This window comes from Typopeltis vanoorti, chromosome 17 (genome assembly GCF_054136105.1).
Source record: "Typopeltis vanoorti isolate ZY-2024b chromosome 17, IOZ_Tvanoo_1.0, whole genome shotgun sequence".
In the NCBI taxonomy this organism is placed as follows: Eukaryota; Metazoa; Arthropoda; class Arachnida; order Uropygi; family Thelyphonidae; genus Typopeltis; species Typopeltis vanoorti.
Window position 1 is genome coordinate 63,374,228 of NC_143565.1, and position 16,100 is coordinate 63,390,327.

The 16,100-nt window shown below is 37.8% G+C and overlaps 1 protein-coding gene across 2 annotated transcripts in view; it reads right to left on the reverse strand.

Annotated features, from left to right (window-relative positions):
- Positions 1-556: 556 nt before the first annotated feature.
- Ctns (lysosomal cystine transporter cystinosin) overlaps positions 557-16,100 on the reverse strand; it is a 291,830-nt gene continuing 276,286 nt past the window's right edge. For both annotated transcript variants that reach the window (XM_090406888.1, XM_090406887.1), the window contains 2 exons: positions 13,551-13,668; positions 557-885 (listed from right to left, as the gene is read on the reverse strand). In XM_090406888.1, coding sequence (XP_090263014.1) covers positions 734-885; positions 13,551-13,668 — 270 coding nt within the window. In that variant the 3' untranslated portion in view covers positions 557-733. The remainder of the gene's footprint in view (positions 886-13,550; positions 13,669-16,100) is intronic.

The following is a 16,100-nucleotide window of genomic DNA, read 5'->3' on the forward strand; positions in this document are numbered from 1 at the left end:
AACCTTGGTATCACTTATGGATCTGGCTCCCACTGATGAAACCTTGATAAAGGTTGAAACTGGTCTGGGTAGTGACTTTTTCCATAATAGTATTATGGGATTATACATAGCATAGCATTATACATAGCATAGCATTATACATGTCCATAAAGGTATGTGCTTTGCATTATGAGATACTAATGTTAGTGATGTGAAGTCATTAGCCTCTATATACAAGTTGCCCAGTCCTGAAATTACTTCAGGTGCAAACTTTGTTTGCTTACACTGGATAAAGGATTAAACCAAGAATATAATTTCTTGGCATCTTTAATTTATAGTATAACCAAGTGGAAAAACTTCCAATAGGTAATACCTTAGTGCCAAAACACCCAGCCTTAACATAAAAAGTGAAATTAACTCTTACTCTTAAGGATAGAAGGTTAAGTGGTACAAAACCTAAGTGGTAATCAGTCACCTGAAATTAATAGTTCATGATGACTTAAAGAGCCTGCAAAATTTTCAAGTGTAAAAAAAAAAAATTTTTTTTTTTTTGCACAGTAAAAAAACAAAACACGTATTCACACAACTCAGTATTTTATTTCTGCATAAAGTTTTAAGTTAACGAACAAACTTTCTTTACCAAAAGTGTGCGTCTGTGAGAAAGGAAAGAAATTATTAGAAATACACATTTGCCAAGGGGTCAATTACAAAATAACAAATAACACATCATTTAGATAAATGACCTACATAATCTCTATTGTATAACAGCAATGCTCAGCAGAGGTCGTTCTTCTTCTTTGTCTCTGTACAAGCAGTAATGCTGAATCACGAATAATATATCAAACATGATTGATGCTAATCCCAATCCAAATTTAGTAAAATTCCCAAATATTGATGTCCAGTCATCTGAAATAAAATGGGATATTTCAGATTCATAAAATACTGCATAATTAATGTGGGAATAACTTCTTGAATCTATGAATCTCAAGTATTTGCATTTCAAGTTAGCTAAAATGTTTTGCAAATAAAAAGTAATTTCTTCTCAATGTATATTGTGTGTGCTATAGCTTCCTATGTTACCTTTCACAGATAAAAAAATATAAAAAAAAAAAAAAAAAAAAAAAAAAAATCAGTATCAATAAGTACAGGAGTGAGGACAGTAAAACTGGTACAGTACCTAACTCAGTCCAATTTTGTTAAGTGAAAGAAAAGCTTTTTTTTTTTTTTTTGGTATTTGAATCCCAGTTGTAGGTGCTACTTCTTTAGCTTCTTTCCACTTTCAAATATAGGTCTCTTAACTTTCCTAGATCATCCCTCCATCTTGTTCTTTGGTGACCTTTCCTTCTCTTGGTATCCACTCAGTGATTAATTGTGTCCACCTTTCATCTGGGTACCACAGTTAGCTAATTGAGAGTCCAGCTGTAGAAACCAAACATGGTACTTTATAAAGCTAATTTAGGTCTCAAATAAACATGGTGGTGATGATATTATCACATCAGACAGCGAAATCATCTATTACTTAGAGACTTTCACAAATATCTATACTACAGTGAGAGTCGGCCTCAGAACCAGTTGGTTAGAGAGTGGAAAGTTATTCACTTATATAACTTATTTATAATTTATATTTCCAATTAGTGAAAGTGAAAATTACATTTTGATTTGAGAGGTGACAAATCATATGAGAGCTTTGATTAAGATGAGATATATGTGAAACTATAAGCAGATAATTAAATTGGGAAGGCAGCTTAAAGCAGCACTTTTAAATGAAAAACATGAGGAATCAGCAGTGCATAAGAAACAATCAATGGGTGTGTCTGAAGGAAATTATATCTGAATGTATCCCAGAGTGAGGGGAATATGATACATGGAAGTTATACATAAAATTTGAAAGTGATTGCTGCTTAAGAAGAAAACAATGTGGCTCCAATATTATCAGAAGGGTAATTAATCAACAGGGCCAGAAGAGTGAAGCAATAGTGAGGAAGGCAAAACTGGACTACAAAAGGAAGTTAGCTAACAAGCCATGAAAATCTGAAAGTTTTTTTTTTTTTTTCAAGTGGCAATTAGTTTTTTAATATTATATTGTTTTGGCAGTAATTTTACCCAACCTTCTGCCCAAAGGAAAGTACAGCAATAGTTCTCAAGGGATTGAAGAATGCTAAACCAATCCTAAATACTCTGAGTATTTAAAAAAAAAGTTTTCCTGTATTCTAATATCAGCCACAGCAAGCACTAGCAGACAACATGCAGCTATACTGCAGCATGAAGCAAAAAAAGGTGGCAACATAACCAAGTGACAAGAGACTGCTGTTGTCACTTGGTTATGTCACTATGGCAAACAGGCCTCTTGAAACTTTAAAATGGCAACTGCAAACTAGGCATTTCAGAAAAGAAAAACGTTTTCTATGCAATTTTTGTTGCCAGTGGACTCAGGCCAATCATACCAAAATCAACAAATTGGCACTCACCTAAGCCAGCCATCAACCTGAATTTCCATTCTGAAACTGACACAATGTTAAATGATGACATTTGCAGGCTTGTTGAATAATGCAACTTTGAATCCAAGAAATTTGTTACGTGTCACTGCTTCAGGCCCAAGATTACAAACATCCTCTGCTTAATATAAAAGTGACCTGTGATATCCCAACAAGCAGATCTACATTCATATTGGCTGCAAACAAGTTGGAAGGCACTGGGAGTATTGTCAAAGTGGAAACAAAGCATCAACCTTTCATTATATAAAGAAGGAATAATGAGACTCGTGAAGTCAACAGCAAACTTCCACAGACTCTTCCAGATCCATTTCACAAAATATACACGAGCTCAGTTATTATTATTATTCAGGCCTCCATGGAGTCAAAAGACTCATCGCAGGAAGCCCTTCCTAAGAAAGAAAGTCTATCAAGATTCATTATGGGAGGTCACTCCTAGGAAACACAAGTCTATCATACCACTCCTTAAGCTCATTGACCGTTCTTGCTCTCACCACTCTATCAGGCAATGCATTTCATGGTTCAACCACCCTCCATGCAAAGAAACCACTCCTTACCCTCGTACTCACAGTTTCCTTTCATAACTTGAACTTCTCTTGGTTGAACAGCCGGAAGGAGTGATGACAAGAGGCCATCACTCCTTCTGGCTGTTCAACCAAGAGAAAGAACTCCCCAGTGTCAACCCTGTAAAAAACTCTCAACAGTTTAAAAGTCTCAATCATATCACCTCTCCTTCTATCCACCAAACTCTGCACTCCACATTCCATCAGCCAATCCTCATAACTAACATTGTACAGTCCTGAAACCATCTTTGTTATCCATTTTGTACCCTTTCCACAGTTAATTTATCCCCTTCAAATTCTGCAGACCAAATCTGAGAACAATAGTCTAAGTGTGGTCTGATCAGAATCTTATACAATGGAATGAAAACTTATCTCTGCAGATCAGTATCCTTCTCATTATTGCAGCAATAATGAGAAGGATACTGACAGGGGGATATTCAGTTGTTTGCGGATGATTCACAAACAACTGAATATCCCCCCCTGCAATCCACTGACAATGTCATTGATATAAAGGTTAAACAATATAGGTTTCAGTACTGAGCCCTATGGGACCCCACTTGTAACCTTCTGCCTCCTTGAAACTGCCATACACGACTCTCTGATACTATCGGACAGCCAATGCAGAATCCAGTTGACCAAACTGACATCCATACCCATGTGCTGCAACTTAAATATCAGCTTATCATGTGGTACCCTGTCAAATGCCTTCACCAAGTCCACGAAAATGGTAGTATATGCCTTTCCCTCATCTACGGCTCTTGTAACTTTATTATAAAAATATTACTAAAACAAGAGCGCCCCTTCACAAATCCATGTTGACTCTCACAGATAACATTACCCTCATCTTCCCAATGCTGTATACGGTCCCTCACTAATTTCTCCAAGATCTTAACAAATACCGATGAGACACAAACTGGCCTATAATTAAACACTTCCAGTCTGCTACTGCCCTTATGCAATGGCACTATCTTACCTTCCTTCCATTCCCTGATCACCTTTCCCATAGTCAGACTTTCACTGAAAAGCCAGGTCAAAGGAGCTGTCAGTTCTTTAGCACATTCTCTCAAAACTCATGATGAAATACCATCCAGTCCCACAGCTTTAATAACATTCAGAGTACTCAGTATTTGGAACACACTCTCCTCCTGCACCTCTAAACCTCGAACCTGCCCTATCCTTCTAGTATTAAAATTTACTCCTCCAGGATGAAATACTCCAATATAGTGTTCATTGAACAATTCCACTATGTCCTCTGCATCAGTCACTATTCCCATTTTTATCTCATGATGTCTTTCTTCCACAGCATTTCTCCTCCTACTGGCCACATAGCTAAAAAATTCCCTTGGATTTTCTTTGGATCTTAGGGCCAATCTCTTCTCATATTCCAGTTTTGCCTTCCTTACCATACTATTCAATCTCCTGGCCTGTGTCTTATATTCTTCATGCATCTTATCTTCACCTGTCTCCTTATATCTCTTCCATAGCCTCTTTTTCGCATGCAGTTCCTGTTTAACATTGTTTGTCATCCACTTTACTCCAAATTTTGTCCTCTTCTTCACTCATGGAATACAGCTTACTATTGCTGCTAACAAATATTCCTTCACAATTTCCCAACCACTAATGATATCTCATCTTTCCAGTTTCTCCTTCCATGAAACTTCCCCAAGTTGACATCTAAGACTATTATAATCACCTGCCTTATAATTCCACATACGTTCCCGTCTCTTTGATACTTGTGCATGTCTATTCATCTTCCAAGTCAAAACCATATGGTCACTCTCTCCAACTAGTGGACGAGATGTCATCTCAGTTATTATCAACTTTTCTGATGCTATGACCAAATCCAAAACTCTTGAACCTCTTGTTACTCTATTATGTGTTGCCTAAGACATTTGTCCCTCAAGAAATCTAGAAATTCCATTCCCATATTGCTACATGCATCTTCCTCTCCCCAATTTATACTACTGTAGTTAAAATCTCCCATAACAATCATTCTTCTTGCACTTGTCATGCTCAACTGTCTAAACATCTCCTGGTCCCCTCCTTGGTCTCTAGCAACAGCCCCAATAAATATCCTGCCTTGCCCACCTCTACCTCACACAATATGCTTTCAAAATCATTAGTGCCACTGCCTTCCAAAGCCTCTACTCTTAGAGTACATAAGTCGTCACTTATCATAAGCAGTACTCCACTACCACCACACTTTCCCTTCCTATCCTGCCAAAAAATGCTGTACCCTGCTACTTCTATTCCTGTTATTATATCCTCTTCTGTCAACCATGTCTCAGTGATCCCAATAATCTTTGGCCAGGCTGAAGCTATCAGCGCCAACAATTCCTCTCCTTTATTCCAAATACTCCTGGCATTAGCATAAAGCATAAAAATGCCATTGTTTCTATACCCAGCATTATCCCCTCTAGACTCCACTGGGCCCAGCGTTACCTCATGTCATCTCCCCTTCTCCCAAGTACCCATTCCCACAAGAGGCCACCCCTGCTACCATCCTGGGACACATTGACTCGTTCAGAACAGCAATCTCTCCAGATGCCTCCATCCTTCCTCATTCAAATGCAAGCGGTCTCTCGCCTCCAAGCATCCACATATTCCAATCCTCTCTTCTGACACATTGTAGCTATTACGTTATTCAATATTACTGCTCTTCTGCTCAGCTTGTCACTATAGGCTACACATACACTATCTTTTCTCTGTGTCTTCTTTCATACAACCTCAAGCAAGAATCTCATATCTCTCGCTGCCCAATTAACATTACCTCTCAAGTCATTTGTTTCTATCATCACAATCATCTCATCCACCCTTTCACCCCTCTTAATTGCCATCTTTCTATTGTTGCTCCAGACAAATACTCCTCACGCATCCTATCTTGAACACCACGAATCATTGAGTTCCCATACATTACACCTATTACCACCCTGTTCCTCGATTGCTCACATTCATCCCTCACTCTCTCTCTCCTTTAACACTTTCTCTCTGTGCACCCCTCCCTTCCTGACATCACTCTATCCCTGGTTTCAGTGCTCCCTTGCATTCCGCTCACTCCCTTTCTCCTACTGTTTCCATTCTCTCCTCTTCTATCATTCCCATATCTCTTTCTCTCATTCCCTCTCTTCCACTTATCCTATTCTCTCCTCTTCTATCATTCACATAACTCTCTCTCATTCCCTCTCTCCTATTGTTTCCATTTTCTCCTCTTCTATCATTCTCATAACTCTCATTCATTCCCTCTCTTATACTGTTCTTGTTGTCTCCTCTTCTACCATTCCCATAACTCTCTCATTACCTCTCTTCTACTGTTCCTATTCTCTCCTCCTCTATCATTCCCATAACTCTCACTCACTCCTACTCTGATTCGCCTTGCATTCATCGCTTCCATTTGCCTAATCTCATCTTTCACGCTTCTCATCTCATTCCTTAGACATTCCGCCGCTCTTTCAGCTCATCTCTCTCTCTCTCTCTCTCTGCAAGTCAGCCACTGTTATTTGCCATTCATCCTCTCAATTGAGACCATCTCTGAAAACTTCACAATCATTCAATCTTTCCATACTCCCCACTCTCATTATTTTATTCATATTTTTCTCACCTTCTATCATACCACTCATCTCTCTATGTGGAGAATATCCCGTCTCTGACTCAACGAGGTCAGTTATAGTCATCTGTAACTCACCAAGTTCCTCCCATTGCCTGCATTTTGCACATATATGTATTCCCCCTTCTCTAACCTGCCACATATACTACTGCCGGGATGCATACCTTCCGGAAGTCCTGCAAGGTACAAAATCCTTTATGATATCATGCAAAATGGAGTCCTTAAATGGGGGAGGACTTGGTGATGCGCCATTTGCAATTTTAACTGCCACTGTCGCCATTATTCAAAACAGTGTCGCTAATTAGTGTCAAAAATAGTGTTGCGAAAGTGTCACAACTAAACGCTAAATAAGTATAAGGGAGTACAACTATATAAGTAAAAGTACAAACAATTACAAACAAAACATTTAAGTATACTAAATATAAATAAAATAAAACTAAATAATGAAAACTTATGTTATCTTTGTCTTGTCTTCCACCATTATGCATCCGATTCTGACTCCATCTTCTCGGTAACCAAAATACACAATATAGCGACAACAACTAACTTCAAAAACAACCACTGAAGGACACTCATATTCCAGTAAAATAATGTAGCACTCCTTAATGATGTTGACTTCCACCTCCAGTCTCCAAAACATCACCTATTTTTCCTGAGAGAAACTCAAACCCTGCTCATGTCTGCTTTCCCAACTACGCTCTTTGACTCCTTTTGCCTTAGAGGTAGGGTTTGTGCATATTTTGCTCTAGTATACATTGCCAAAGCATATCTAACCTGGAATCTCCCAATTTTGGCCTCCTTTGGCTAAAAATCACTCTACCTCATTCTACCAAATTCATATACTGTCTCTACTACTCTCCTAATACCAACAACTACTCTGAACTCTTCAATTACCTTTCCCTAAATCTTGATTTTCTTTAATCCAACTTTCCTAACAGCTCAGTAATCTTCCTTGGCGACTTCAATGTTCACATTAGCAGGTTACCCTCTACCAACTGCACAGATCAAGCAGGTACAGAGGCTGAGATATTTGCAATCACAAACAATCTCAGTTCACATACCCACTAGAATACCAGATAATCTTAACCACTCCCCAAACAACCTGGATCTCTTCCTCACTAGTGACACATCTAAGTACACTATGAATGGTGTCTGACCTCTAGGCAGCTCAGACCACAATCTAGTGCAAATCTCTTCTCCCATGGAGTAACACAACCACTCATATCTATACACTGTATGGCATTACAAGAAAGCCAAGTAGGAAGATCTTTGCAACTTCTAGCCTCATTTCTTTCATCAGATTACTGTTTTCAGCCACCTGAACCAAAATTATGTGTGGAATGAATCACTGAAATAATTATCAGCATGGAAATATTTATTCCTTGCTCCATCCTAAATTCTCATCATCTATCCAAGCCCTGTGCAAAAGAAGAGTCAAACATATGGCAATTGACTTGCCTCCAAAACTGTATCTTCCTATACTGCTTGCATCAAAGCCTAGAATGGCTATAAGAAAATTATCACCACATCCAAAACTGACTTTGACAGAGCTAAAAGCAGGAAGCATTCTGCTCAAACAGCAGCCATGCCTTCTGCACTCTAGCCAAAGCTATTAGCAATAACTTCTGCTCAACACTACTCCCACCATTATTACACCCAGATGGTATGTATGCATTATCACCCACAGAAAAAGCCTGGTTTCCTACTCCACCTTCAATTCTTGCATAGCTAGAGTTGACTCATGCTGTATGTGACCCTTTTACATTTTCTTCTTCCACTACTAACTAGCTTGAAGTCTGGAAATTAGCCCATATACAACCTATTCCTAAGGAGGGTGACAAATGAAACTACCATCCAATATCTCTCTCTCACCTCAGTTCTTTTAAAACTAACGAGAAAAAACCATAATCACCAAATTTTTACACAAGCTCAAAGACTCATCTAAGAAATGACAGCACCCTCTTCTGTATAATGAATTCTATACAGAAAAGAGCAGTTAGATTGATCGATGACCCCTCTTTCACTAATACACTTCACTCACTTTCACGAGTGTTCAAGTTTCAACAGCCTACATCTTCTATTAATGCTTCTATGACCATTGTTCATTAGAATTGGCATCAGTGATTCCCCACCCTCTCTCAAATCCATTGAAATGCATACAGCAACCAATCAACATCCTCTCACAGTTCAACTTCAAAGCCACAGAACAAATTTCTCCTCTTCACTCATCCTTTCTGCCTGCCCACTGGAATAGTCTCCCACCATGTGTTTCCCAAAGAATAATCCATAGCATTTTAAGTTAATGCAAACAAGTTCCTTATTGGCCAACCATGGTACTAGTGCACTATGGGTTGGCCAACCTCTCGTGGATGAATTCTCAAAAAAAGTAAAATGAACATGGAAGAATAACTGTAGCAAATACAAATGGTTGGAAAGTGCTGATGCTAAGTCTATGATACAGTTATGATTTTTCTATTCTTGCAGGCAACTCTGCCACATGCTTCCCTTCAATCATTGTTTTCTTAAGCTGTGCCAAGGTTTGATCATTGTCTTCAAACTCTTTCATCTTTTCTAGTCAAAATTAAACGGTGATCACTTCTCATTTCATCATCATAAAATTCCTGACATGTACCCACAAGGGGTGTACAGGATATGATAGTACTACATGAAAAACTTACATCATTGCTAAATTCCTATCTACAATTTTCCTCCAGATCAATATGTTACCTGTCAAGATTCCAAAATTATCAGATCTTATATTCCTGTCTTCTAAGGCACTTTTTACTGTATCAATCCATCTACATCTGGGTCTTTTTTCTGTCGACCTGACCGAGAACTTGTTTTGCTAATCTTTCATCTCCCATTCTGTTTAAGTGACCATACCACCTGAGATTGGCTCTGCTAACACATTCCTAGATGCTATCAATATCAAGTTCTTTCCTAATATCCTCGTTTTTAATATGATATTGCCACTATGCCATCTGTTCATGCCCCTAATCTTTCTCAGGACTCTCATATCTATGGTCTCTAGTTTTTGGTCAAGTGTTTTATTTCTAACCCAGCTCTCAGATCCAAAGTTAAAATTGGTTTGAACACTGTCTTGTATACAGCTAATTTAGTATTATGACTAATTTCTCTCTTATTCCACATAAATTTGTGATTTCCTACCATACCAGCTTCGTTGAATCTGTTGTCTATTTCCATCTAAGTACTTGAAATGCATGCTGCAGTGACCCTTACTTGTTCTATAGGTTCTCCATTCACAATGCAGTTGATATTTTCAATGCTTCTGCCAATATTCATTGTCTTGTTATTGCTGACCTTCATACGAATTCTATTCAATCTTCTTACTTCAAATTCCTTATATACAAGGGTGGTCTGAAAAGTTCTCGACCTCGACCATAGATGGCAACACTATCGGCAAGATGTTTTTTTTATCTAAGTTGGTACATCTGTCATAAGCATCCGTGTGAAATTGCAAGTCATTCTATCAAGTAGTTTGTTTTATACAGCTGTCTGAAGCAAAAGTGTTGTCTGTACCCTTGAAATGGATAAAATTGAGTATCGTGTGGTTATAAAATTCTTTGTAAAAGAAGGTTTAACGGCAAAAGAAATTCATTCTAAGTCCATAAAAGAATATGGGCACTCTTCTCCTCAGTTTTCAACAATTAAGAAACGGGCTGCCAAGTTTAAACGTGGCCGTACCAGCCACATTTTTTTTTTGCTTGTTCATTCTGCCGATGTGATGAGATACTCCACATGAAATATAAATTTTTTTATATTCTTTGTAATTTCTGGGGGTATTATTTCTGGGAATTTCCCAGAAATAATACGTATGAAATATAAGTGTCTATATTAAATGCTTTATTTTGTCATTATGCAATTTACATGTATAGTAAGTTCATCAATACAGTACGTAGTTGGTAATAATTTCATCCCCAAACCTGACATTTTGCCACATTAAACCAACAACCATTCTTCTTTGCTTATACTGTTGGTTTCCTGAATCATCCTGCAATGTCTCTACATCATTTTCATCAACTATTGCTTTACTGCATTTTGCAACATCAGCAGACAACTGAATATTTCCTCTGAGATCATTTCTTATATCAGTAATGTATAAATTAAAAGTTCTTCTGGATTCTACTCCCTAATGTCTATCCATCAGCGACCCCCTTATCCATATCACCAGCATCATATCCATTCCATTTGCCCCAATTTATGTAAAACAGTTCCTGGTGTCCTATCCACGTCCAGCAGCATCACTGTGTAGCCATTCCAACTCAGCTGTCACTTTATTATGAAAAACAAATCCATGCATTCCTGAATTATGGCATTAATTTAACCAACTTCTCCAATATCTTGACCGGAACTCCTGAGATGTTGGTGGTTCTATCATTTGCTCCCTCTGTCTTGGAGCCTTATGCAACAGAACTATTGTCCCTTCCTTCCTTCCATTTCATTGAGAATGCAGTTTAAACAAAACTTCCATCCAAACAGCCTGGTCATAGGATTGCCTAGCACGCTAATCCCACAGTATTATTATTATTGGATTAGTGACTCATAAATAACTCACAAATGACTCATAAATGTACATAGAGAAATTAGTCAAAATACTAACAGCTGTATGCAAGGCTGTTCAAATCAATTTTAACTTATGGATCTGGGAACTGAGTTAGAAACAAAACACTTGATCAAAAACTGGAAATCACAGATATGAGAGGTTTTGAGAAAGATCAGAGGAGTGAACAGATGGTGGCAGAGGCAGAACCATATTACGAGGGCTGTTTGAAAAGTTTGGTAAAAATCCAATAAATGGCGACACAATTCATTGATACCAATGTCGGCACATATCATCTTTTTCATGATAAAATTTTAGCCATGTGTGACACATAGATGATACATAAACGAGTTTTGATCACAGATCAAAGCAGTTAAATGCAGTTCATGGGACTCCACACCAGCATTAAAGACTATTTTTTTTTGGATAAATGAGTTTAAATGTGGTCATAAGTCCATCGAAGATGAAGTGCACTCCGGACGTCCAACTGAGGTCACTACAAAGGAAATGATTGACAAAATCCTTAGTATTGTTATGGAAGACCTCTGAGTGAGATTGCAGGCATCTCAACTGAAAAGGTGTATAATATCCTACATGAAAATTGCACATGAAAAAGCTGTGTGCACGATGGGTGCCATGATTGTTGACTGTTGATCAAAAATACATGCGAAAAGACATTTCATCGCAGTGCTTGGCAATGTTTAATCACAATTCACAGGATTTTTTGTGTCAATTCATGACGAGACGAATCCACCACTACACACCTAAGTCCAAGCAGCAGTCAAAACAGTGGACAATGCCTGGTGAAAAAGCACCAAAAAAAAGCAAAGACCATTTTGTCAACTGGGAAGGTGATGGCAACTATTTTTTGGGATTCCCAAGGAATTATCATGATAGACTATTTTGAAAAGGGTAAGACAATAACAGGAGTCTATTATGCTTCATTGTTGGACCATTTAAAAGAAGAACTGAAGACAAAATGACCAAGATTGGCACATAAAAAAGTGCTCTTTCATCAAGAAGTGCACTGTCCCACACATCAACCATCGCAATGGCAAAATTGCATGAATTGAGGTTCAAATTGGTTCCGCATCCACCGTATTCTCTGGACTTGGCCCTGTGTGACTTCTTGTTCCCAAACTTAAAAATTTGGCTTAGTGGGAAAAAAAAAATTTTTCTTCAAACGGATGTCATCAAGGCTATCAATGACTATTTTGCACAATTTGACAAACCTACTTTTTAGATGGGATGAAAAAATTGGAAACTAGCTGAACCAAATGTGTAGACTTCAATGGAGACTATGTTGAGAAATAAATGCGATTTTTTCCAAAAAAAATGTGAATTTATTTTTTTTACCAAACTTTTCAAATAACCCTCATAAAAATTAGAATATTAGGAAGGAAATTGATACTTAGCATTCAGGAACGTGTAAACAGAGCTAATCTCAGGTGGCATGTTCACTTGAACAGAATGGAAAGGTTAGAAAAACAGGTATTTGTTGCCAGTATTGCAAAAAAAAAAAAAAGAGCTAGATGGATGATTGATACAGGAAGACGTGTCCTAGAAGATCTAAAATACTGAAATATAAAATTTGACAATATTGGAGTAACGACAGATAAGAGAAAAATTTGGCAGAAAATTGTTAATGGGAAGTTAGTGATAATGTATTCTTTTCATGTAATATTATCACTATGTCCTCTATTCCCTGCTGGCATGGTTGGCCAAATGGTTTGGGGAGCAAATCTGCTCTCCAAACAATAGAATGTGGATTCAAATCATACCATGAGCATGGATATTTTGTGATTCTTTAGGTGGGAAATGAATTTCAGAGCCTGGTGTGAGACTACCATCCCACTTATTGGAGGCCTGAAGTGGCATGAAAAGTTTTATGTTCTGTCTCTAGAGCTGTGTTTCCAGCTCTAGAGACAGAACAGAATAAAATTTAATTAAAATTTTATTTTAATTAAAAATAAAATAAAAATGTGTGTGTGTATATAGAATCAGTTAAAACAGAAAAAAAAATCCTTAGCTCATCCTCAGTAGAAATGTACTGTAGGTTTAGAAATAAATCTTTCGTGGATGGGAGCCACATAAAAAAAACATGTGGGTACATATCAAGAATTTGATTAAAAACAGCTGAATTATAGGAACCTAAGACAAACAAAACTGACTGTTATCAAATTTCACTATTTTTATAGCTCACCATTTGCAAGCATTCTGTAAGAAAAGTATAAAGAGAAATTTTTGAAAAGAGAGAGAGAGAGTGTGTGTGTGTATGTGTGAGTAAATTCTTTACAAAATTATTTTTGCAATTACTTCAATCCATGACATATAAGAAAATATATACTCACTATAGTTGTAAGCAGTAATAAACATTTGTAGAATGCTAAAAATTCCTCCTGTACAATCTGTAAGCACAGTACCAATACTCCACCCTTTAGTAGATTTTCTTCTAAAATTGTAATAAGCCTAAAATAAACACAACAATGTAATAATTTTTTAATGCACAGATAAAATTGCATTATATATATATATATATAGAGAGAGAGAGAGAGAGAGAGAGAGAGAAAGAGAGGGAAATACATGGATGCATAGATAAAATTGCATTTTATATATATCAATTTCACAGTAGCGGACCCTATGGGACTGGTGCCATGTATTGCTAAGGGTTAAGGAACTTATTGATATTTCTCTTGAAAACCTGAGGCTATAAATGATGAACACTTTACAAGAAAGGCTTTAATGGGGTATAGAGGCAGATGAAATGAAAATGGAAGAGGAGAAGTAGGTTTGATGGGTTTTTAGTTAGACTGTAAACAAATATGAGATAGCAGTTGAAGTGGGTCAGTAAGAAATCCCACATTTGGGATTTATACAGAGAATCAAAGTTAGTAGATGGAAGCTGGATAATTGGGAAAAAAAAAAAAAAAAAAAAAAAAAAAAAAAAAAAAAAAAGGAATCTTACATGAAAAAAGGACCATGTTTTTTTTTTTTTACAGGTTGATATTGTCTTGAAATGCCAACAAAGGCTAGAGGTGAATATCAGTCCAAGAAGAAAGATCTAATCGTATCTAATGATTTTGGCTATTATAAAAGGAAGGTGAATCAAGATTTTTCCCCCTCTTTTTTTATTTATGTCAAGGAGAAAAATGTTGGGTAGCTGAGAGTCTAGGTCACTCCTGGCTTGGTGAAGTTTGGAGAGAGTGAGGAAGTCATCCAGTAACTCACAAACAGTGAGGGCAAGAGGTTTGATAAGATAAGACATTTATCTCCCATTTTTGGAATGAACTGAATACTCACTTCATGTTGTTGAGGTAGCTGAGTATAAAAGAAAGAAACAATGCAGGATGCCATAAGACCAGAAGGCTTTTCAGCATCTAGGTAATATTATTATTATTTCGGGTGACTCCAGCAGTCCTTAGACTCATCGAGGGAGGCCCTAAACATCATGTCCACACAACTATGCGATTACATTCTCACAGTATCTATCATACCTTGCCTTGAACTCGTTCACCGTTATAGCACCCACAACAGACTCTGGCAGCTTATTCCACTCATTTACCACTCTAAAAGTAAAGAACCCAGCTCTAACACCCCTGCTAACCACACTCTTGCCCAGCTTCCGTAGGTGTCCCCTAGTTCTCCCACCACCAGTCCTGATCTCAAAAATATCCTATGAATTAATCCTATAGAATCCCTTTAGCAATTTGAATGTCTCAATCATATCTCCCCTTTTCCGCCAATCAACTAGTTTCTGCAACCCACAAATCTTCAACCTGTTCTCATATGGTTCATTCCATAGACCTGCTATCATCTTAGTCACTCACCTCTGGATCCTCTCCACCTCCTCCCCATCAAGAAGGAACCGAGGTGACCAAATCTGGGCACAGTAGTCGAGATGAGGTCTTATCAAGGCTTGGTACAGAGGTACAATAACTTGCTTGTCTCTGCTCATCAAGGTATTTTTCAACAACCAAGTGAGTTGATGAGCTGATTTAGCTACTTTTGCAATGTGCCCCCTAAACTTCATCTCCCTATCCACCAACACTCCCAAGTCCCTGGCCTCATCAATCTCTTGGAGTACAGTTCCACCAATGTGGTATACTGCTGCTGCTAATCTTTTCACCCCAAAATGCATAACCTTACATTTTGTCACATTAAATTGACATCCATTCTCCTTAGCCCAGAACTCCAATCTATCTAAGTCATCCTGCAAGACTTTGACATCTTCTGCATTCACTATTGCCCTACCCAACTTTGCATCATCAGTGAACAAATGAATTGTTCCATTTAGATCCTTCCCTATATCGTTAATGAACAGATTAAACAGCAGTGGTCCAAGAACAGAACCCTGCGGCACACCACTAGTCACAGGCCATCTTTTGGACTCTACTCCTGAATAAACTACTCTTTGATATCTCTCGATCAACCAACCACCTATCCATCTCACCAACCCTATATCCATTCCCATATGTTGTAGTTTATGGATTAGTATTCCATGTGGTATCCTGTCAAACACCTTTGCCAGGTCAGGCAGAATCACTGTAAACCCATTTCCCTTATCCAGTTCAGCCTTGTTATAAAACTTGAGCAAGTTACTGAAGCATGATGTACCCTTCACAAAGCCATGCTTTCCCCTGTACAGTATCTCATTTTCATCAATCCATTCCTGTATTTTTCCCTTGACTACTTTCTCCAAGACCTTGACAACGACTCCTGATATGCTGATCGGTCGGTAATTTGCAACCGTAGTCTTGGATCCTCCTTTATGCAGTGAAACTATTTTCCCTTCTTTCCACACCTTCGGGACTAAACCAGACCTGAGACTCAGATTAAACAACATGGTCAAGGGCACTGATAATTCCTTAGCCGCTTCATGCAAGACCCGTGCCGGTATACCA